Genomic DNA, 24,753 nt, shown 5'->3' with positions numbered 1-24,753 from the left:
GAGGCTAGGACTTTTCAGCTTGGAAAAGAGGAGACTAAGGGGGAATATGATAGAAGTATATAAAATCATGAGTGGCGTGGAGAAAGTGAATAAGGAAAAGTTATTTACTTGTTCCCGTAATATAAGAACTAGGGGTCACCAAATGAAATTAATGGGTAACAGGTTTAAAACGAATACAAGGAAGTTCTTCTTCACTCAGTGCACAGCCAACCTGTGGAACTCCTTTCCTGAGAAGGTTGTGAAGGCTAGGACTATAACAGGGTGTACTGGATAAATTCATGGAGGTTAAGTCCATTAATGGCTATTAGCCAGGATGGGTAAGGCCTAGGCTCTGTTTGTCAGAGGGTGGAGATGGATGGCAGGAGAGAGATCACTAGATCATTACCTGTTAAATTCACTCCCTCTGGGGCACCTGGCATTGGCCACTGTCGGAAGACAGGATACTGGGCTGGATGGACCTTTGGTCTGACCCAGTATGGCCATTCTTATGTTCTTATGAGTTCAGACGGACAAATATCAGAGAGTAGCATCAGGGAGCAATCAGGAACCAGAACAGATGCCGGTAGTACTCTAGAACCTTGACAGCTCTCAGGAATGTACAGAGATCAGTAGAACCATAATGTTTAGGGCCTGTGACAGGAATATTAATGATTTTGTGAAATTTCAGAGGAGGGAAGGCCTGTCAATAATATGGCCTACTCTAGTATACTGGAATACATGGTGTCATCTACCATTGAGCCTTATGTTGCCAGTATAATGAGGGGTTACCTGGATCCTTGTGGTAGTTTCTTAGTCCAGAGATTTTTAGTAGAGTAATCTCAGGACATGGGTCCTAGAAAAGATCCATGTTCTCCCATCACTATTCAAACACTTAGGTCCGGTCCACACTACAAACCTATAACAGTATAACTGCGTCGCTCAGGGTTGTGAAAAATATACACCTCTGAGCAATGTAGTTATACTGATCTAACCCTGTGTACAGACAGCGCTATGCTGGTGGGAGAACTTAACTCGCCAACATAGCTACCACCTCTCGGTGAGGTGGATTAACTAAGCCTACTGGTGAGCTCTCTCCTATCGGTTTAGAGCATTTTCATTAAAGCGCTACAGCAGTGCAGCTTCATCAGTGCCGCTGCACTGATGCAGCATTTTAAGTGTAGACATGCCCTTAGAGATTTGGTCCAAGTTCTCAATCAAATACGCAGAAGCAGCCAGGAGGCTGCCTTGTTCAAAGCTGCATTCTTGGTAGCAATTTTTGGAACTTTTAAAGTTAGTGAACTAATGCCTGGGTTAGCAAGAGATACTTTGGGAAGGACTTTGAAGTGGAAGGATTTACAATGGGAAGTGCAATCAGTTTTCTAAACCATGAGGATTTCCAAAACTGATCAAGTGGGCAAAGTGAGTCCATATAGCTACATCTGTGGGGTGAGGCAAGGAATTGCCCAGTAAGAACATTAAGGATTTATACAGCAATGAGACCCATACGGCCCCTCTTTATGCATGGTGATAGAAGGCTCCTCACAGCTTTGTTACAGTTTTCAAAAAGGGGCTTTCAAAGCTGGGGTTACTGGTGCAAGAATTTGGTTCCCACTTTTTCTGATTGGGGGTGCAATAGTTGTGGCCCACCTAGGGCTAGGGGCCACAGCAATTCAGGCAATGACATTCAAGTGTACACAAATCAGAGTTAATTTTCTTGTACTTCCACTTTCAGAATCATGCAAACAGGCCAGGTGAGCAGCGGTGTGGATCTGCAGGCACAATATTTTATACTGGGCACACAGGAAGGGCTTCCAGGTTGGTGAGCAGTTCACATCTGGGCCTAGAGAGTAAGGCAATCCTGAGCTGGAATGGAAGCAGAGGCGTGCTATTGGACCAGCTGATGTGTGCTGTACACTCTTTGGGAGCAGACACCGGATGCAAATATGGTTCACTTTGGTTAAAAACAAAAACAGGAAGGAATCAGTGAATATCTGGGAACCAGGCAGAGGTGTGGGAGGCAGCTAAGCATTTTGCTGGTGCCTCCTTGTGGCAGATGTCCTGGCCGGTACTCAGTATAGAAGGGATATGGTTACTGGATATAACATGCCCGAAAAGAGTTTGAAGGAAAGCATCTCTTAAGGGAGCTGAATAAGTGGAGTTTGCAGCTTCTACATCTCATCAGCAGGGAGATGACCTCCCTCCTGTTTCTAGACTCCTTTAAGGAAGCTGAGGAAGGGATTTGGGGTTCCTACATCTGGAAAAGCAGGGAACTGATGGGCACTCCCACATGTTATAAGTGAATAAAGTTGCAGCCTCATTAAATGACATCCATTACCTCCTGTCTTTTTTCTGGTGTGGTTGAACAATGAACTTGGTTAAACCTTATACCTTAAACATTTATAACAGATTGCATTATAGTATCCGTGCAGTAACGACCTTAACGCATAAAATGACAAAGTTACTGGAGCAAAAACCACTATATAGTAGTGACAAGTTAAAAATAACTGAGATTAGAAAACAAAAACAAATAATGGGTCACAGTGTAAAACTTTATCCACCCATGTATCAGGATCAGGTGACACAAGATCATCAGCTCAGATGTTATATTTAATTTTAATCAACTGGAACATTAAACAGGTGCATGTTAAGGATATTTTGGATTTCAAGCTCAGCACAAATTACTCATTTTACTTTCCACTGTTTTATCTTGAAATGCTCAGCTTCTTTGTAATGACATAAGGTGCCCAGAAAAGGTAATGCTTCCTTTAAGATATGATCATTTATATTTAAACATTCCTTCTTAACGAACAGTGATGTAATACAATTATTTTAGTTTAGCACCTAAATGCTAAGGGTTTAATTTTGGCCTCAGTTCCCCATATTAGTACTGTGATGGGATGTACCAGCCCCACAGTGGTGCGCAGGGGTTAACCCTTCTCTCTTGGCCAAGGAGGCGATGTCCCCTCAGCTCTGTTGGGCATGCTCCAGCTGGAGACGATATAAAAGGCAGCAGAGCAGCTCAATCTGGGCTGACTGCCAGTGAGGAAGGAGCTGGGCTGCTGACACCTGGGGGAGGAATGCTTGCACTCCAGGACGTGGAGGCCAGCCAGATGGAGACAGACCCCAAAACATAGGCTTGAGACACAGCAGAGAGGGGAGAGACCATGGAGACCAAGAGGTGGCAAACTGCAGAGAATTGGGTAGGAAGTGACCCAGGGAAACTTTGCAGGGAAGTGGTGGTAGAACTGGAGATAGCTCTGTGTGTTTTGGTAGGATCCCTCCCAAGCTGGTGGTGGGCAACCCCACCACCGACAGGGCCCTGGGTTGGGATCTGGTGGAGAAGGCGGGCCCAGGTCCCCCTATCCTGGCCACCGCCCACGCTGGGGTGGTGGTCCAGCTCACCTACACTATTGACTCTGGCCACTAGGCCGCCCTGCCCTGAGTGCAGGGACCAGGCTACTGACTAAGGTCACAGGGCCATGCAACCCCGAGTCCGGGGGCAGTCCTACCGACTCAACTGCGGGGCTGTAACGCACCTCTCTCTCCCACCCCCAAAGAGTCACGGGGTGTATCAGCCCCATGACAAATACTGGGGGGAAATCTAGGAATTTGAAGGGCTGACAGCAAACGCCAACCAAAGCACATAATCGTCTTTGAGACAGACATAATCTAATAAGTGTTTCACTGTCCTCCAGAAATACATGTCTATCTGTATTGAAAAATATCTGTGTTGAAAAATTATGAAAATTGGGTACGTTTAGAGCAGTGAGAAACGTCTGACTTCAACTGTATATGTAGTTAGAACAAACCAACTATGACTGAAGTTTGACCTGCAGCTGTGAATCAACAATGATTTGACAATGAAGTGCCCAAAAAAGCCCAAGGGAATTCTCTTCCTTTTATCTGGATACCCACAATTTTTAACAAGCTACTGCTTATGCGGTATTTTGAGTTTGTGACTGATTGGTTTGGTCACATGGGACATGTCACATAGTATTTCCCCCATGTATCTGGTTGATTGAATCTATCTCATGTGATCTATAATATAAACCCAGCATAAAATGAGCTATTTTACTTTTACCCAAAAAGTAGGGCTGTTTTTCAGGTGATTTGACTGGAAATATTGAGCAAAAAGTGTTATAGCACCAGCATCTGTGTTATTTTGACAACCAGTGGCCTAATACATTATCTTCCTCTTCCTGGGAATTTTTGTATCTATCTCTTCTATTTTTGATGACAATTTATATCCCAGTTATAAAATATTCCCATATTTGAAATGCTCTCCAGTTTAATTACATGAAGACCAACGTTTTCAAACCTAAATAGCAATTTAGGAGCCTAAGTGTGCGGCCTGATTTTTGAATCATTAAGGACCCAGCAGCTCCCATTAATTTTAACTGGAAGTTGCTGTGTTCTCAGGATTGGGGAAAGTGGGGGGAATGTGTCTAGCAGTCGGATACCTGTGCTTGTGGAGTACATGCTTGAAGCATTCTAGTGTGGCCAACTTGATTTTACTGCAAGGATTGCAAGGTGTGGCATTTTTCTTGAAGCCCTAGTGCCTGGAGTGAGAGTGAAAATCCCAGCTTGCATTGTTTAAAAAAACCCAAACGTTTCTAGTCCATGTGAAGAAAAGCTTTAAAATGTGAACAGTAAAGGTTCAAAAGCCAGAAAGCAAATAAAAGGAACCCAAAATATATTCTCATGAGTCTAGGGGGCCAATTCATGATTTTTGACTAATTTATAGTTGTGATGGTGGTAATACTGTGCACTTACAACTTCCTACAGTGTGCTTTTATCTTCATACTGTCACCCTATGGCTGCTCATACTAAGCAAATTATTGTTATGCAATAGTCTCAATGCAATACTTTTGTTGTTAGAATGCTTCTAGTACAGCACCAGAGTGGTTGGTTCTGCCTTTAGGGTTACCATGCATCTGTATTTTCCTGGACATGTCTGGCTTTTTGGTTCTTAAATCATCATCCAGGAGGAATTTTTAAATATCTAAAAACATCCGGGATTTTTATTATTTTTCGCAAAGAAGAGTTGATCATTCAAGAAAGAGAGTGAATGTTGATCACTCGAGAGAGTGCCTGCTTTTTCCCCCAAGCTCCCAGCATGGCTGGGAGGGAGGAGGAGAGGGGGAACGCGGCGCGCTCAGGGGAGGAGGCAGGGCTGGGGCGGGGACTTTGGGGAAGGGGTAGAGTTGGGGCAGGGCCGGGGGGCGCAAGCAAATACCGCCCCCCCGCCCGTGGAGTGTCCTCTTTTTTGAATGTTCAAATATGGTAACCCTACCTTTGATGGTCTTTTATTTACACTAAATAGAAACAATACTGTCTCTCTAAAAAGGAATCATATGATCTACCTCTAAGTACCTCTCCCCCAGGACCTCCAGAAGCATCCTTCCTGCCTCAGTGCTCCTGCTCCAGGAGGCCAAATGCCTTCAGCAATTATGCACATATGGACAGCTCTGTCCTCTATGGCTTGGCTTGTAAAAGGCATAACAGAACTCTACAAGTCATTTTCTGCGTTCTAATTGAGACCTATTCAGCAGAAAGGTCAAATGGCTGTGGAAGCACATATATGTATTATAAACAAAATTTGCCATATGGTACCTTTGGACTAAACTTTTTAATGCAACAATTACACATTTATCATGTAAATTTGTGTCTCAAAAGAAAATTTTAAATTTCAATGAGAAAAGAAGATCAAAACTCAACTGATGATTGAGTTATACTGTGAAAACAAAATCCCTTCATGTATTTCCAAGCAGGAAGGATTATGTCTGTAGCAATATTAGGAAGCAAATATGTTACTCTACAAGCATCTGCAAAAGCATTTTGTATTGTGCAAACCCATTTTAGATTACTTCAAAAACTAAAGTCTAATACACTTTTCTGACTATGAGTCTAATATAAAGTGATATAATAAAGCTGTGATTCAAAAAAGCTTTCTTCAAAATATGTAAACATTATATCCTTAAGTATTGGATAATATTTTAAATAGCCATGTTACTCCTTCACCTTTCCAAACAAAATATTGTTTTAATACTGCTAACTTTACCTTAGTATATTGCTCACGCTCATATTCTTGGCTAGAACCAGACCCTGTTGTCTGATTATAACGATGCACTTTCATTTTCATCAGTCGCGTTTCCTCCTCCACTACTAAGCTTGCTGTAAAAACACATAATGGAAGCCTATTAAAAGTGGTGAAAAACTTCTCAAGAAATAAATGGTTTAGCAGCAATTTTGATCTTATTTCCATCTCAACAAAACAAAGAAATATACAAACAGTACAATAACAAGCAGGGTGTAAACACTGAACAGAGGAAGACTAATATTAATAAATCAAGTACTTCAGCTGCCTCGAGTCTTCACCTGAAAATGGATAGATATCCAAATTTCCCATATACTATCAAGCTAGTGTAATAGATGTCAAAAGAACAAAGGAATTTAAATTGATAGGCTGAACTATAAACTTGTTAAGCCCTCTGGATGCAGAGAATATACATACATGTGTTTCTAACCACACATTTGTTGACTGTGAAAAATGTTATCATTGTGTTCTAAGTGTTAATACACTGTACAGATAATACTAAAAATATTTAAATAAGAAGCTGTTTCCTACCACTATCTTCCAACACAGTAATTGTTTACTATGACTAAAACATTTATAAGGAGGAACAATTTTCTCTATCGACTATAAAACATACAAAAATAATTTGCATAATTTTTGCTTGCTGTGCCTCATGGACCTTAGAAATATAGTATTTGCTTTCCCATGTTTTCTTTTTTTGCAAAGAAATAATAGTATAATAATAATAATGAAGAATGTTTTCTTGCATTTTTACTTTTTCCCACTGTAATATTTACTGTTCTTTTTTAAAAAAAACCCTAAGAACTGTAGTATTGTAGAGAACATTCTTTTCTTTCCTTGAAAGTAGTTAGCAGATAGTACTGAATATGTTTGCAAATGTACCTTTGAAAAAATAAAGTAGGGAAGATGTGAAAGATTCTGTGTGTGTTTGGGTGAATGTACACATTTATTCCATTATTTTTGCTCAGTATTTGGTGGCTGTTTCTATAGAAAGGTTCCTCCAGTCAAAAGAAGCAAAAGAAATTAACTGCTACATATATTTCTCTTAAAGGGCTAGATATTCTGCCATCCTTACTCACATTAAGTAGCACCTTACTCCACAAGCAGTCCTACTGGAAACAGTGAGATTACTCTCAGAATATAGTACTACATAATATGAGTACAAGTGGTAGTGTGAGGTTTTTTTTTTTTTTGTAGGAGTGGTGGTTGAAATTCTGTGGCCTGCGTTGTGCAGGAGGTCAGACTAGATGATCATAATGGTCCCTTCTGACCTAAATATCTACGAATCTATGAAACTAGGCCCCAATAATCTTATAGTGGTCACTATACTTAAAGTTACACTAGGACTTCCATTATAACTGTCTGTTTTTACATTTTCTGCAAAAATTCTCCTTTTCATCTGAAATATTCTTGATTTGTCTCACAGCAAAGATGATTTTTTAATTTGGAAAAATCTGAGCACAGTCCTTTCTCCTACTTTTGAGTTACACATGGCTTTATAAATTTACTTTCTGATGTCAAGATGTTAATTTATTTTTTTACACATGCATCTCTCAAATACTGATGAATTTTAAAAATAAAAAAAATTCAGGTGATTAATCCCTGAGTGTTAATACCCAGGACAGTGAGGGAAAACAAAACAAATCAAAATAAAAAGCATTGAATTATAAGTCACTGAAAAAAATCAGTTTTACAAGCATAAAATTCAGAATGTCAACTAAGTTTAAAATTAATACACTATGGTATTTACAAGTCTGCACTGTGAACTAACAGAAGAGCTCTGTGTAAGCCTGTCTCTCTCACCAACAGAAGCTGGTCTAGTAAAAGATATTACTTCACCCACTTTGTCTCTCTAGATATTGAGGCTGTCGGACTTTGTGTTGTTGTTTTATTGTGGAGTTCTATATATGCCTACATTTTTTTTCTTTGCAAGTATAGAAATATACAGAAATCAGTATGAAGATTAGGTCAGCTGTTCAAAACTGTGAGCAACTGCCCAAACAATGATTGTGCACCTACCTATCTATTGCGCTTGAGCGTGTAAACCATGGAATGTCTCTATATGCTGGCTGGGTACAAGCAAATGCACCGGGGCACAATTTTGAACATCCCTTTCCCTCTACTTTTATTTTTTAAAAATGGGAAAATTAAATAAAACAAATTACATTAATGATCTGATATAGTTATAATTTTAAATTCTAAAGGCAAGAAATGCAAAAGTAAAGGTTGTTGTAGTAACCTTTAATATCCACACATTATGGAGGGCCCAGTCTGGCAAATCCTAGACATGCAGAATGCCACACTGGGCCCACAGAGTATTCTAGATTACTAATTATGCTGGGAAATGTGTACCTTAATAGTAGGGGTCCAGTTTTACGATCAGATATGCAAATACAACTCCAATTGACTTCAATGGAAGTTGCATGGAGGTATCTGAGGGCAAAATTGAGTTCTCTACATTAAATTTTTAAAGATGGCCTTTTATTCTGCATCTGCAATAAATTGTGGGGAGAAATGAGAGGATTAAATTAGGTCACTACCCTACCTATTTTGCATGTGCCACCAAGGACTGACATCTTAATCCCAGTATTTATGCCTGGAATTGATAGTTATTTAAGTTTACATGAGAACTACCAGTGAGGATTGTGAATAGAATTAAAATTGTATGATAAATTTGGTTTTGTGCATAATTTAAGATAATGGTTTTAAGCCCACTGATTCATTATTCTTATATTCCTAAACAGGATATGTGTAAAATGCATATTCTATCTATAAAATACAACTATGGTACTTTGTAGCTTGTCTGCCATGCATAAACAAACACATATCTGTTATGCATCTAACTGAATGTTCTGAAAGGAGGTTCAATCAGATGTGAAGATTCAAAAATGTTACTTGGTTATGTAATTGGAAAAGTGTTGTTAGGTAACCCAGAGTTCACATGAACATTTAATGTACAGCTGCTTCTAAGAGAAATATGGTATATGTCCTTTCAGAATTTGTGTAAGTACAGAGGGTTGGGGTTTGGGGAATTTTTTTTTTTTAGCAACCTTGAGCACTAAGAGTATACACTAATTTACATTTTAAAGCATTAGACTCACAGACCTCTAACCTCATCATCAGTAATAGTTACACAAAGTAAGAAGTGCTACTCCAACTTTATGGGTGAAATTCTGGCTACACTGAAGTCAATGACAAAACTCCCATTAACTTTAATGGGGCCAAGTTTCACCCTTGTGAAACCTGTGTTCAGTGGTGGAAGCCACACCTGATAGAAATCCCACACTAAGGGTAGTTCTACACTGCAAAAAATGGGTGTGTTCTTCATTCGGGTTAGCTAACTAGGGTTAAAATAGCAATAAAGACAAAGCACCTTGGCTTTTAACTGAGAACCTGGGGTAGGGGAGCAGGTTAAACTCAAGCTGCTAACCCAAGTTAAATAGGAGTTGCTATGTCTTCACTGTTATTTTCACCTGAGTTTGCTAACGTGGGTTAGCTACACCAAGTTAAGAACACACCTTTTGTTTGCGATGTAGACATATCCCAAGTCTCATCAGCACCCACTGACTCAGGCAAGAAGTCAATATTATAACATATTAGGAGAGGGGAACTGCACTAGGAAACTTTCATTGGGACTGTATGGTTAGTTCTCATTCACTTTCCCCAAAAGGAAGCACAGTTTGACAGTTCTGGTTGTAGTATTTCACAGACAACTGTTCATACGTCTAAAAATGTCAATTACATTAATTGTTTATATCTCTTCTTAATATTATACTCATTTATCAGGATTTTAATGTACTTTGGAGAAACCTATCTTTATGTATGTATTTATTTATTATTTTCCCCTCCCCCACAAAAAAAAAGCATTACAATTATTTTTGGCCTTTACATTTATTTGATGAGAGTCCACATAGCGCATTTCAGCAGCTGTAGAGGTCAAAATCCACAGATATATAGCTCAGAGGTATTCTGTTAGCCAGATGGCTATGGGAAAATTCTAAAGCTCTTACTTGTGAAGTCAAGTGGACTACTCACAATGGGATTGCAGGTCTAGGCCCAGATCTTTTATTATAAGGGGTTTTCAGGCTCTTCCTGGGTAAACTATGTGAGAGCTGAAGAACAATGATTCCCATTACTCAGGACATGAAGAAGCATTATGCCAGTCGTGTGAAAGGATTTAAAATGTCAGGCCTCAACTTTATCAATTTTAACATATAAGGACAGAATGACTCCCCAAATGGCCAGACATCAACTGTGTCCAGTGTGGGGTTGAATGGCCTCTCACCATACCACTAAGGAATGAAGCCAAGCTCCCTTTGCTAAATACCCCTGCTCAGTTCACGATTCAGCCCACTGTCTGGTCCCACTAACCACCTACTGAAGGTGGAAATGACCGTACAGACACGAGAGAACCCAGTCTGCAAAGATTTAATACCTTCTCGTATCTCTCCTGGGTCCCATGGTTGTGTTCACCCCCAAGAGCTGGCCTTTTGAAACTCTACATGCTGGGCACTGGCTACAATTTGTGACAATATTTATTGACATACATTGCTTCATCCTCTTATTTTTTTACCCTTCTTACCCCCACGTATCATACCTCCAGGATGCTGTTAGGAGGATGAAAAACCCACCAGATACCTCTACCGGTCTTGTCCAGAAGAGATTAAAAAATGCTTTCTAACCTCAAAAGGCAATTGGATCAGATCCAGAGAAACCCTGGTAACCCTGCTCTAATAACAACACCAACTAAAGCACAGGGCAAGACAGCTTTAAGTAGCAAGAATGGGTGTTCTGAGCCCAAGAATGCTTAAATACACAAGGAGAGGGGTTTGCTGGGGCCAATTTGTGCTCCCTCCGTTACCTACCATATACACCTGAATTAGCTAATGTGTGACTGTGCTCAACGCTCTCCAGCACCAGCCCCTGCCAACATATGATCTCTACATGTATTCTGAGCAGGGAGAGAGGAAAAGGAGGCACATCTGTTCACCAACTTGGACCCTGGGGTGTAGCGATTGCCCTGCCAGTCTTATCCCACTAAGTCAGGAAGTAGAATTCAATATAAGCCTTAAACTAACCAATACCAGTAAAATGTCACTGTATTAATAGATTACTGCTTATATATTCCTGTAGAAAGATTTGGGTTGGGATTTTCAAAAGTACCTAAGCAAGTTAAGTTCTTAACTCCCTCTGAAATTCAGTGGAAGTTTGGAACCTAACTCCCTTAAGTTCTTTCGGAAACATTAGCCTTAGGATATATGTTTAATGTGTTGCACAGGACATTATATATGTGTTGCCCATTAACATAAAGAAATTCTGCATTTGCATGTTTAAGTATTTGGCTCCTCCTAAAGTCAAATGAACCATCCAAGGGCAGTTTGAACCCTAAGAGTTAAGGTCACTGTGCTGCCAATGTATCCCAAGGATTTCCTGAAGAATTTTCTCTTTTCATTATTTTTGGTAACTTTTGTTACCTAACATTTTTAGGCCATATTTTACACAGTGTTGTGCTGCTCACTGAGTGGAAGGGAAGACATACAGTTATATTGTTCAGTTCATTCCCTGGCTTATGTACATTTTTACCTAGAAATGACTGGACATTATTTTATTAAGATAAGTTAACAAATAAGGCTCTCATCATGCAGTCAAGACCAGGTGGGTGGACTTCTGCACTAACGGAGACCCAAATACAGCAGAGTAGTCTAAATGTGTCCGAGAAAATTCAGAATTGAATCCTGTCAGATGTTGGAAGTAAAACTACATACCTGGACTTCTAATTTGAGTATACAGAATAAGAAAAAGTGGTATGTATGCAGTGGAAGAGTAAGTCATCATAATAATTTGTAATGGTTTATAAATAGTAATTTGAAAGATGGAAATATTTCTTGTTATTGTTACAAAACAAGCTATAATTAAAATTAAATATACTTCTTGTTTGATTTTCATCACAAGAAAAACAAGTCTCAAGTATTAGTTTGTGGTATTTATAGTATCTGTATGTTTAAATTGCTTGTGTAAAACAAAAATTAAATCCAAATTCCCAGTGGGCCGGAATCTTTCTGGCACAAATATCTGCTCAGTGCAGGAGCGGAAGAGATGAAGACATATTAGGGAGTTGGTTACAGCTCTCTTATTCTCAAGCTGCAACTGCTCTAGTCCCAGCCCTGGAAAAAATTAGAGCAGGCCAAGAATTGCTATAACTTAAGACAGCCCTTAAAGGACTATGCCAGCTATGAATTTTTGGCGGAGTGCCCTCCAAATGCCCCAGTGCCTCTATAGAACAATAGAACCATGAGCAATAAACTGTATGGTCATATATAAAATATACCATAGCAGATAAATTCAATAGATTTTGTTTTTAACCAAGTTACAAAATTAGTAAATGGGCAGAATGCAATAGATGCAATATACCTGAAGTTTAGTAAAGATGTGGACATAATAGTGCATGACATCTTATTTTAAAATTACTTCAAATTGAACTAATCTGAATAGTATAGGTTGAAAACCATATGAGGTCTGCAAACGAAGGCCAGTAATGATAATCGGCAGTGCCACGGAGATGGGTTTGTGTCTGGATTTATTTAACATCTCTAACAATTTGAGGGGATAAACTACATATAAATTTATATTTGCAGATTTTATTAAATTGAGGGATTGCAAACACCAATGCTGACATGAAAATAGTACAAAGGGGTAGAAATACGGGCAGGAAATAATAAACCGAGATTCTTCTTGCAAAAATATAAGCAAAGATATTTTTAAAAATATGCCTAAATGTGATAAAGCAAAACAATCTAAATTTGATCTTGCAATGCTATGTGAATACCAAGAAAACAAAGGGGGTTTTGAGCTGTAAATATCAGGTCACATATCACTGACCAAGGAGACAGCAGAGTTCCTCAGTATCAAATGCTAAAGAGACCATACCTAGTACTGCTTACGTTTCAGAGAACCTTAATGCAAGAAATGTGTTGACAAATTAAAAGGAATTCAAAGAAGAGATATAAACTGATTAGGAGCCTGGAAATACTGACTTGTATTTTATAGTTATATAATGGGTGTAAATATCAAGAAGTGAGAGTAATAGGCTGAAATGTAGCTGAAGAAAATTTGTGTAATGTATCAGGAATCATTTAACTGTAAGGCCCACTGGATTGCCGACCAATCTCCCATGAAAAATTGTGATCTTCCCAATGTGTGAGGCATTGAGACCTAGCCTTATCTAAATACTAAGGAATATATGGTAGGTAGCAATATCGCATTAGCAGGGTATGGAGAAGATGATGTGGTTCTTTTCTATCACTAGCTTATGATTCCCCACCTTACGCTTTTATTCCTGCACCTCTTTCACATACACCAATAACCAACATAGACAGACTACACTATGCAGACTTTGCAGATTTGGAATCCTGGCAATGAGCAACATTAAAAAAAACACACACATTTATGTGAAAGAGGAATTACAATTATTTTAGCAGTGAATTATTATAAAGACAACATCACCACACAGGATACTGCTATTTCAGGATGTGGTGAGTGGCCAGCTTCAAGTCCTTCACCAGATTCCAAGCTAAAGAACATTCCACAAACTATACACATACAATAATACTGAAATTTCATCATCTCTTGGGTAGAGACTAACAGCCATCCAGGAAACAGAACAACACTAGCGGGCAAGGGAAATTTTGGCCAAGGACACCAGGGAGGTGTTAGGAATCTTCAATATACATTGCAAAACAGAGCTTCAGTTTTAGGACATTCAAAATACATTGAAAACCACACACTACTCAATTTATCTAACTTCAAAAGGAACAGTTATTCCAGGGAGTGTATGTATTCCAGATTCAATGTTGTTGAAAAATTGGAAAGGGTTCAGAAAAAGCTAAAAGAATTATTCAAGATCTGGAAAAGCTGCCTCACAGTGACAGACTTGGGAAGTTCAATCTTGCGGAATGATCAAAGAGAATGACAAGATGTGACTTGGCCATGGTCTATAATTACCTACATATGAGGAGAAGATTTCTGATAACACAGGACTTGTTAATAGATAAAGGTATCACAAGATCTGGAAATTGAAGGTAGATAAATTAAGGCCAGGGATTAGGTGCACATTTTTAACAGTTAGGTAATTAACCATTGGAACAACTTACCAAAAGATGTGGCAAATTCTCCATCACATGATGTCTTTAAATCAAATCAAAAGAAGATATCTTTCTAAAATATGCTTTAGCTCAGCCACAAGATATGGGGTTGATGCAAAGAATCACTGGGTGAAATGACTTGGCCTTTGTTATGCAGGAGCTCACACCAGATAACCATAATAGCTTCTCGAGTAAAAATCTATGAATCCATGAATAATTTTAGACAATTTCCTATTCAAATTGTTGAAGGAAAGTATATATAAAAGAAAGAACATAGACAATGAGAAGGCAATTTCTGAAGAGTAATTTAGCACATTGAAAAGTTGTTCTAGCACTTTAAGAATGTGGGATATCATTAATGAGAGTGCCCCAAATATGGTATTGGGAGAATAAATACCAATTTCACTGTTTATCAGACCCAAAATAAATATTCCTCAATTTACTATTTTAATTCTGCATGATATTTTTTTTCTCCTTTGACTTCTTCAATCAGCCAAGTAACATATTGAGAAGGTAATGAAGATATTCATGAAAAACAAAATCAGATTCAGTTTTATGTTCATGAGAGCTGGGTGAATAATTTACAAATATTTCAATTGAAAAGTGTTGTGGAATTTAGTGAATGAAGTATTTAGTTACTATTTTACAACCGTCATTGTTCACCCTCATTTTCTCTGGATGGTTTTCATTTTACATTTGAAAAAGGAGTTTATTTTGGACGAATTTAGGTCTATAGAGTCTTCAGTTTCTTGTACAAACTATATTGCCTTCCATACATTTTTAGAATGTATGGTAATAAAACTGATAATTTTGGACTCAGATGATTCATATAGTTATCTTGCATTCAAATTTAACTATTATAGGGAGGATCCCCAATGAAATTACAGATTTTTGTATACAGCTACCCTTTCTGTCCTAATAGCAGCTACTCAAATAGGACTAAGAATAATAATTAATTAACCATCTGGAAGGGAGGGAGCTAAAGCAAGTATATTCAAACACTCATTGGAAAAATGAATGAAAAGTTATTCCGACTCCAAACTTAAATATTAAGATTATTTGTAATCTGGTACCACCCAAAATGCTAGGGATCATCCACCTGCACACAAGAAGGCAATCTCTGCCCCAGTCTACATGTAAGCTTTCAATATCTTATGTATTAGCACTCAGTTTTATGCTCCTATAAATAAATGTTGTGAGCCATTTAAGCAATGCAGGAACTCTAACACTGGTGAGTGTACATAATGAACACAAAGCAAATTTACTACCCACACCAGTACTCAAAGACTTCAGAGTGCTGCATGGACTAATCTGAAACCATTTGAAGATTATTTTTAACTATTCTGCATTCACTTCAGGTTAACTCTCCCTTAGTGTGACGTGAATAGCAATCCAAGTCACAGATAGTGGAATCAAAATGGCAGAATGGCTCTAAGAACTTTGGGCCCAATTCCACTCCAGCTTTGCTGCTGTGGTCAAAAGGACCTCGTAACTCCACGGATGGGGTTTCTGGCATCGCAGCAGCATAGAGCTGGTATAACGGCTCCTGTGTTAGCCCATCTGCAGGCTGTGGTATAGGAGGTAGGGAAGGAGTTGTGGCTGCGCTGCATGTTTTATTAATCCTTAGGTGAGTGTACAGTTCTTTTTGACCATAGGGTAGAACTGCCCGAGGTTGCTTCAACCTAAGCTAGGACTAGCAGAGACTGGCCACACGATTCTGGGAGCTGTAGAACTTACCTAGTAGATATCAAATATTCCCCTTTGATTTTTTGCCCTTTAAACCTTAGGGTAAAATTTTCAAAGAGCACCTAAGTTACTTCAGAGGTTAAATCTGATTTTCAAAAGTAACATAGGCACTTAGGAGTCTAAGACTAATTGAAAGTCATTTTTATTATTTACCAACATGGTAAAACTTTTAATTGTTTGAAGAAGAATATTATATTGTTTGTGTCTTTAGGGACTATAGAACAATATAGCCTATTTTGGTCCCAGAAGGTATGTGGATCTAAATTTGTAATGTACTTTCTAGTAATAAGGTGGTGGTTTTTGTTTTTGTTTTTTAGATACATCAGGTTCAGTACCATACTCACTCCCTATGTTGGCCAGGACATTGTTAATATAAGAAAATGAGAGAATTTCTTTGCAACTGGTTGAAAAAATTCCCATTCTCCTTGGCCACTAGATGTCTCATTTCTTCCACACAAGTGCATACTGTTGCATTTATATGACAGAAAGAGAAACAGTGCTCTTCAAAAAGTCATTGTGATTATGGAACTTTTTTGTGGTAATGCAAGACGGCTCTAGCATGTGGAAAACATCACTCTCACCAATGACTGTAATTTTTTTTACAAGTCCTATGGTGTTATAACAGTAATAGTGTCTCCTCTTGATCTTGTAAGAAGCTCCTCATAGCTCTGGATTTCTGACTGACCTATAAATAATGTTGCATTTCTGGCCACAGCAACCGGAGAATACAACTGGGAGCCTGTATCACAGGCACTAGGCTGCAGGCCTGGCTGCCACCAGCAAAGGCTACTGCTCAATCTACTGTGGAATCTCTTCTCCCTCCTTTACAAAAAAAGGAGCAGAGGCAGCTCCCACCTGCCCCCTCATTCACTTAGTGTTGTGCTGATGAGGAGAAGAGCTATGGGAAGTCAGAAGAGGGAAAGAAGTGATTCCTGTAGCATATCCACCCACCCTCTCCAGCCGCAGGAGTCTATTATTTCCCCACTGCTGCTGAGCTCCTGTATGGAGGGGAGCTGGTCAAGAGCAGTCGCGTGTGTGAGGGGTGGGTTTGACTGGGCAGGAGCTGCTCCAATATCCAGAGAATGGGAAGGAGCAGAGTTGTGAAACTGAACCTACAGTGGGAGCTGGACAGGTGCAGTCACAAGCAGAAGGAGAGAGTGTGAGGCAGGAGGCAACACCCACTAAAGGTATGGGGCTTTGAGCGGGAGCCGAAGGCAGTACCAGCGATCAGGGGAAGATTGTGAAGTGTCTCATCTATCAGCCAGAAAAAAAGGAAGGAGGTCCTCCAACTGTTCATTTTAGGTTGAATTTCCTGATATACATACACAGAAATGGGGTGATACCTCCTCTGTCTTTACAAATCAGAAAACAGTCCAAAATATGAGCCTTAAAAAAAACTCATGATTTTTAAGCCAATCTTGCCACAGGATTGGCAATACTGAAATGCTGGCCTGCTAACAACATACAAACCTTGATGTAACTTCTGTCTGCGCATGGGGACCTTAGAAAGTAGACAGTGTTCCTTTAACACTGAATTATTTTCAGATCATGGTGAAAATATGCCTCTATGAGAATGGATGCCGGAGTTCTTACCAGGTAAAACTGTCATTGAAGACAATAGGAATTTTGTCTAGATAAGTACTGAATGATTGGGCCATATACAGTATGTTCTGTGAAAACCAAGTAAGTGAACACAGAACAAAGTGAATTGGTTGTTCTTTTTATGGCACTTTCTCAGGTGGTAAAAAATAAAAGTTGAATATATACCATGAAAAGACTAAAAACTTGCTGTACAGCATTGTGTCCTGAACTGTTAGTACAAAATGGCCTAGAACTTTGGAGATGGGATTCAGATTAAGACCCAAACTTCCTCAAAGCAGATAGTATTTGCTGTTCTGGTTCAAATCCAATATCCAGTCTGATCAGATCTCTGATGGTTGGGCGACAGCCTATGAAGTTTAGATTCAGATCAGAATTTTCCAGAGTCTGGGAGGACTTGAATCTAATGTTCTAATTTGGGTTTATCACTACGATTAATGTTTCTTTAGTGCAATGTTTTACTGTCAGAGTTAAATATTGTTCATTTGAATTCTTCTTTGTCTCCTCAAGCAGACTTTGTCTTGAATCATTCCTTCTTTCAGAAAAAGCCAGAATTACCCCCACGTAGTCCTGACTCGGAGAGGTGCAAAGTATGATTCCCCTTCCCCTTCCTGGAATAAACCACGGAAATCAACATTGATCATGGCGGGTCCATGGGAGGCCAAAACCATGTGGGGTGCCTCTGTGTTTCCCAGGTAGCTTCCTGGCAGCATAGCTCCATAGGAGCTGTGCTACTAAGGACTTCTCTGGCAGTGGTGATCCTCATGCCAAGAATATACAACACAGCCCCAAACTGTACTATCCTTCTTCAGAATCTCCCTGCATCTGAAGGAGGGATAATGTTTGTCATCCCTCTGTCCATTCCACTCTCCAACCACTCCCCCTGTCTGACCTCAGACTTATGAAGCATTGTCCAGGGGCTTTGAAGGAGAGGACAGGATGGTGCCATGGCTGTTCCTCTGTGCCTTCACATGCCATTACGTGATTAATGGAAACCATGCACAGAGCCAACTTGCGGACCTTGGGGTGAGGTACAACCTGGGCCTCTGGACTGACTTTCTACCCAAAGTAGCACGTACTTTACTGCACATAGTATCAAGGGACTCAGGTTAAATACACTATGCACCATTTTAATCAGAAATTTGAGATCACACATCAAATAATTTTCCAGTTGTAAAGAGGGATAAACCAGATAACAGCTAGATATTTGAGATGGAACTTTTTTAGTTGATTTTCATTGATGACTGAATGAAACGTATTAACATGGAAAATAATGGGGAGAAAGATAAAATTCACAGTTGTCAAGTGTTTGTAAAATGTACGTGAATATTTACCTTTTGAGGAAGAGTTATAATTCTCTTGTTCTTCAATGAATTAAATGCATGGAATGATGGAAACAAAAGAAAGAAATCAGCAAATTTAAAGTTAGACAAAGAAATGTATTGCATTTGACAATGGCACATACAATAGGCTGTATCAGAGCATACATAAAAGTAATGTGGAAAATCAGGATGATAAACCATGACAAATTATAAATGCAGAATATTTATTTAAAACTATGAGTAACAATGAAGTTACTGATGGTCAGATTGTGAAGTCTTTGCTTCTTCTGCTGAGTATAGTAGTGCCAACCCCAAGTGCTCTAAAAACATGAGTCAGGCTCCCCAAAATGGAGACACGTTTTTAAATAATAAATTTTGGATTCTGTTTGTCTTCTGATTTCTGAGTCTCAAGGGTAAACTCACTTCATGTTTTCTCCACAATGATGGGTGAGAAACTTATTTTTTAATTAAAAGCTGCAATTCTCAATAAATCACTGGACACTAGAAAACAGGGCTTTAAGGAAAACACCCAATACCATGAAACTTGAGATAAAATTGTGGGAGCTGGCAACACTGACTTTAGTCAAAGGGTCTACTCATGTGAGTGAGTGTCTCTCAGCGTGAGTGAAGGTTCCACAATCTGGCTCTGAATATGCAATGCCATCTAACAATTTTAAATGAAAATAGGGACATGAAGACAAAACAAAAACAATGCTAAAAGGTGGGAATTGAAAACTGAAATAGTATCCTCTTTTATTAGCCTCTTGTTAGAAAGCTCAGACTCTGCTCTTAGTTACTCTGAATTTATACCAGTGTACTTCAGAGCAGAATTTAACTGAGAGGGTCCAATCCTGCAGCCCTAACTCAAGAAAAATGCCCATTGGCTGCAATAGCATTGCAGAAACCAATATTCTGTATTCTCTAACTGAGAACTATAGTTGCAACTCAATTTTATTATTTAACAATATTGCAATTCTTTCATATGAAATTCTATCATTGTTTGTCCACAGGTAACAATGAAAATAACTTGTCAGTATATGTCCTTCCTTCATGCAATGAAGATCTTTATAGGTCTATTTTATCAATTTTTTTTCAATCCAGTTTATATAAATTGTACCCATACCACATTAACACCAATATTAAAGTCTTTTCAAATAAGAGGCCCCTTGGTTAGATGGAGTCATTATTTAAGAGTTAACTTGAAAATATATACAATACAATTAATTTCTGATTATTGCATACCATCATCTGTCAGAAAATTCATTCGTATGTCTTTAAGTACATTCCTCTGTTTTACTTCAGACACGGAAAATAGTCTTCTCTCAAGCAGTATAAAAAAGAACTATCTTGATTTTAAAGAAAGATATCGAGACAATTTTTGTAACCACTTTCTGGATAAAAAGCTGCTGTCCTACCTGAATCTAAATTTCAAGCCAAATGGTTTAGATGTCTGTTAGTACAGGGTCATTTCCTGCAATATTTATTCAGGCACTGTTCTGACTTTCTCCGGTGGGAGATTTTTCTAAGGGTCAGGCACAAAGTTATTTATGGAAGTGTAAACTGGTACAACTCAATAGGTCAGGAATGTTAAAACAACAAAGAAACAAAAAAACATTAAATCTAATATCACACTGCATCATTATAAGAACTATGCAATGTGAAACCACGTTGTTAACCAAATGAAAAATAAATCATTTTGTCAAGAGTCAAATGAGAGTGAGGACAGGGACAGTGATCTGGTTTGTCTGTATTTATTATGGAAACTACTTTTCAATAATCCTTTTAATCATCCGTGACAGGTTTCAGAGTAGCAGCCGTGTTAGTCTGTATCCGTAAAAAGAAAAGGAGTACTTGTGGCACCTCAGAGACTAACAAATTTATTAGTGCACAATCATCCATGTGTCTCATTGGTTCTGAAATTTCAATAAGCTCTAACACACCTTTTCTTAACCACATGCCTCTCAGTTATTCATTTGTCAGAATACAACCTACTTCAGCTAACGACGGCCTTAGGAAAAAACTGCTGTAGAACACCAGCTTGTATAAATTTCCTTGAACAATAAGGGTGAATAGTTACAAAATAACAATGTATGGGCTCAACCTGAAATCCTTACTCAGGTCAAACTCCCATTAATTCAGTTCTTGTTATCAATAGAGAAAGGACTGAGTAAAGACGACAGACAGACTCACAAAATCTATGCAAATGTATAAAAAGTTATGATACAACAGTAGAGAAATTCATAGTTAATGCAGCAACTCCACTCTTTATTTGCCACTTAAACATTGTGTTCTGTAGTAACAGAGTGATTCAAGCCTTTTACAATCGCTCAGCACAACGTGACAAGTTGAACGCACACACTCTTCTTTGCCAGGGCTTAGAATTTCATTAATTTAACCACTGAGTTGAAAAATCTTCATGTTATTTTTATATCCTTTTTTAATATTGCCAATTAAAACAAGGAAAGAAAAACGATATATTTCAAAATACTACAAGTCTGGGTAATGACCACTGCATGGTAGCTTGTTTGCAAATACTTACAGATATTTAGAAATGTGAATTATGTAAAGATACCTGTATAGACTAGTTTTCACTTGCAGACCTCTCAGGCCTTGATCCTGCAATAAGATCCATGTGATTACGGGAGTCTGGAAATCTTTGCCATGATACAGCTGGCATAGTTGCATATCAAGGTCCATATTTGCATTTCAATGCACAGATATACACACTTGACTCAAATATTATCATGACTTTCACTCAAATTTCTGTTGCTTGAGAGAAGTCCATAGCCTTGAGTCCAAGCGCTAAAATTTTTACATACTGCAATGGGTTGAAAAATACTATTGCATGTCTTATAGCTCTTCTAAATAAACAACTTGGTAGATAATTTAAAAAAAATACATGAAGCCACTGATCCCCATTTAGAACTAAAGGCCCCCCAAAGTTTTTTTTTTTTTTTTTAAATTATGCCATTTTGGAGTTTTCAGAATAAAAAGATATCTTACACTGGAATTTTCCCCTTACCTGTAAAATTGTGTTCTGTGAACTCCTCTGTACCTGACCACAGGTATCACCCTGCCTCTATGATGCAATGGGATTGTCACCATCCTTTACTCTGAGGTTTCTTCGATAGGATTTTCTATGTAGTATTTCTACTGTTATGGGCATTTCTAAACTGACAAACTTGCTCAAAAGTTGGCTTTCCATCAGCTTCAAATTGAAACTGCTTCCGGGAGTGTTAACTTATCAGTCATTGTCTGATAAGGACAATAAATCAGAACTACCCGGTACTTTTTTTTTCAGTCCTAACTTAATGATGACCAAAACTGAATTTCTGAGATACTGCGTAAATCCTGTAAAAGAGGTATTAGCATGGATGTCATAATTTACTACAGAAGAAACAGTTCCACAATAACATTATTTGTCAAGACAAAAAAGAAAACTGCCACCAACCTCTCATTCCAATATCCATTCCCCTCTCTGACATCAAGAGCTTTACACAATACTAAAATTGGTTTACTGAAGGCTGGTATGTCTTCTGACTATGCAAAATCATAATGAATTATATCACTTACAGTAGATATATATTGCTATAACCTTTCTACAATGGTTATTATAGTCTGCAAAATGGATTTAACTGTAAAACCATTTGTATTCACCCCTCTTAGTTCAGGAGAATTAACATGACCTGCCATAAACTCATATCATAGCATACAGTATTCTCTTTCAGTGCAGGATGCCAGTGTTTCCCAACACTACACAGCTTTATTTACAACTGAAGGAAATGCAAAGAATATTGAACCCAGAAATGCAGCTCCCCCAACATTAACAGATTGCATTGGATCTTGCCACCATCCACATTCATGTAGCCCTGTTGACTGTGAATTGAAGTCATTATGGACCTATCCAATGCTAATTAAAATTAATAGGAAATCTTCCACTGACTTCAATAGGTTTTGGATTAAACCCTAAATTAGGTCCAAATTGTACTCTTAGTTACTCCATTTTATACTGAAATTGGCTTGATGTGGGTTGGGTTGGACAGCTGTACCAGGTGGCAGAATTTGATCCAATGAATTAAAGCAAGTATTTTGTTTTATGGCCTACATTTCATCGAGTTGAGTGTCAGAGAAATTTATATGTAATCATGTCTGTATTTAACCCAACAACATTTAAACAGTAACATTTTTCATGTGTGTTTGCAAAGAGGTACCTAGTCGCTCTCAACCACAATCATAAGTTAAACAGAGGAAAAAAATGGGAAAAGATGTCTTTAATAAAATGGCAACCCAATCACACAACGAAAAGAAAATCAGTATGTAAAGGAAGAATTCTTCTCTTCAGCCTCCAGCCACATTGTCAGTTCACTGACATGAAGGATATAACATACAATCCTAGAGTAATAGCAAGAGTAACGGATGTGCTAACCCTTGCATACTTATGACGCAAGAGGATAAATCACCAGTGTAAATAAGTATTCACAGCTTGAAATATCAATACTCTACTTCATATGTGCTTGTAATATCAATAATCCTCTGAACACATGCTAATTTTAGCTTCAGTTTTGATTGTTTAACTTTTTCTTGTTAGCTATGTAACTGCAATCTCCCTCCTTTCAGTCTCACAGTTCATACAAGGTTCTGCATTCATTTAAAATTTCTGTCAACATAATTTAAATTAGAATGTTATTTCTTACACATTATTTAGTGATAATGATAATAAGTGAATATCCACTAGAGAAAAATACTTAGTCAAAATAAAAGTGATAGATCAGGTATATCCTTTCCATGTACTGTCTCAAATGCAGGAATCACATAAGAATTATGATGTACAGAATATATGAAATCATATCATACTTTCCTTCTTACATAGCTCCGAACTTAGAGATACACTGGGCAACATAAAAATTTAAGCTGCACATGTAGTTCACCACCAGTTTACAATGAAGAGAGTCCTTCATTGTTACAGAGATATAATTAGAAGAACTGAATATAAAATTCAGAGTTAGTCCACCAGTCAAACTCAGTAAAGTATATTGAATATTCACAATAAATAAATATAGTGAAGAGGAAAACATTTTCATGTGTCAGTGAGCGTGTACTATAACGATACTTTTAGGATGGCTCACATCCATAAAGCTCATGTAACCAGTCAACCAATTCATTATCATGCAAAGAAGTATAGGGTACGCCTAGCTTGGTAAAGAAGTCAAAGCGAACAACACTGTCTGCTCTGGGAGGTGTCTGACAATATTTCAGGAAACGCAGGAAGTACAAACATTAGAAGTTCTTACATGCATTAGTTTCTGCTTAGCGGAAAGATCTGCAGTATCGGTAATTTGAGTTTTGAATTGTCAGATGTAGTCAATGCACTGACAGAGTTGCTTGAATAATAGAGAAAACTGAATTACACATATTTCCCAGGATGAAATTAAATCATATTTAAAATTCATTTTGTTTTAATATAGTAACCAACACTCAAGCCGCAGTATGTTGATGGGAAAGGAAACACTCATGTTAACACTTGTTTGATCTGTTTGGATACAGTACCTCTCACACCAACCTAGCTCAACTTTGCACTGTTCAACAAGGAAAAGTTCTCTTTGCTTGACCACCTGTTCCCTTAAACATGCACCAGTTCATGACCCATGCTTTCACATTTTTAATGTTAGGTGGTTTCACTCTGTTCAGTAGGCCTTTGTCTGACTCAGGGAACAAAAAAGAGATTGACATTATCTGACTTTCATCAGTTTCTGTCAGCAAAGCACAACAGTTAATCTCACCCAACAAGTCCAACTTAACAGAACATGAGCAAGGTGGTATTAGAAGTAACATCACTGAGCTCTGTGACCTGAACACTAAATCTGTGGTC

The 24,753-nt window shown here is 38.2% G+C and overlaps 1 protein-coding gene across 41 annotated transcripts in view; it reads right to left on the bottom strand.

The window, feature by feature from the left end:
- Positions 1–24,753, bottom strand: part of RIMS1 (regulating synaptic membrane exocytosis 1) — a 507,196-nt gene that overhangs the window by 105,271 nt on the left and 377,172 nt on the right. For 30 of the 41 annotated variants that reach the window (XM_073336446.1, XM_073336400.1, XM_073336415.1 and 27 more), the window contains one exon: positions 6,041–6,153. The exons of the other annotated variants lie outside the window; for them this stretch is intronic. In XM_073336446.1, the coding sequence (XP_073192547.1) occupies positions 6,041–6,153 (113 nt within the window). The remainder of the gene's footprint in view (positions 1–6,040; positions 6,154–24,753) is intronic. 41 annotated transcript variants of the gene reach the window in all.

This window comes from Lepidochelys kempii, chromosome 3 (assembly GCF_965140285.1).
Source record: "Lepidochelys kempii isolate rLepKem1 chromosome 3, rLepKem1.hap1, whole genome shotgun sequence".
Lineage (NCBI taxonomy): Eukaryota > Metazoa > Chordata > Testudines > Cheloniidae > Lepidochelys > Lepidochelys kempii.
Note: the sequence above shows the minus strand (reverse complement) of the source record. Positions and strands in the feature narration are given on the sequence as shown.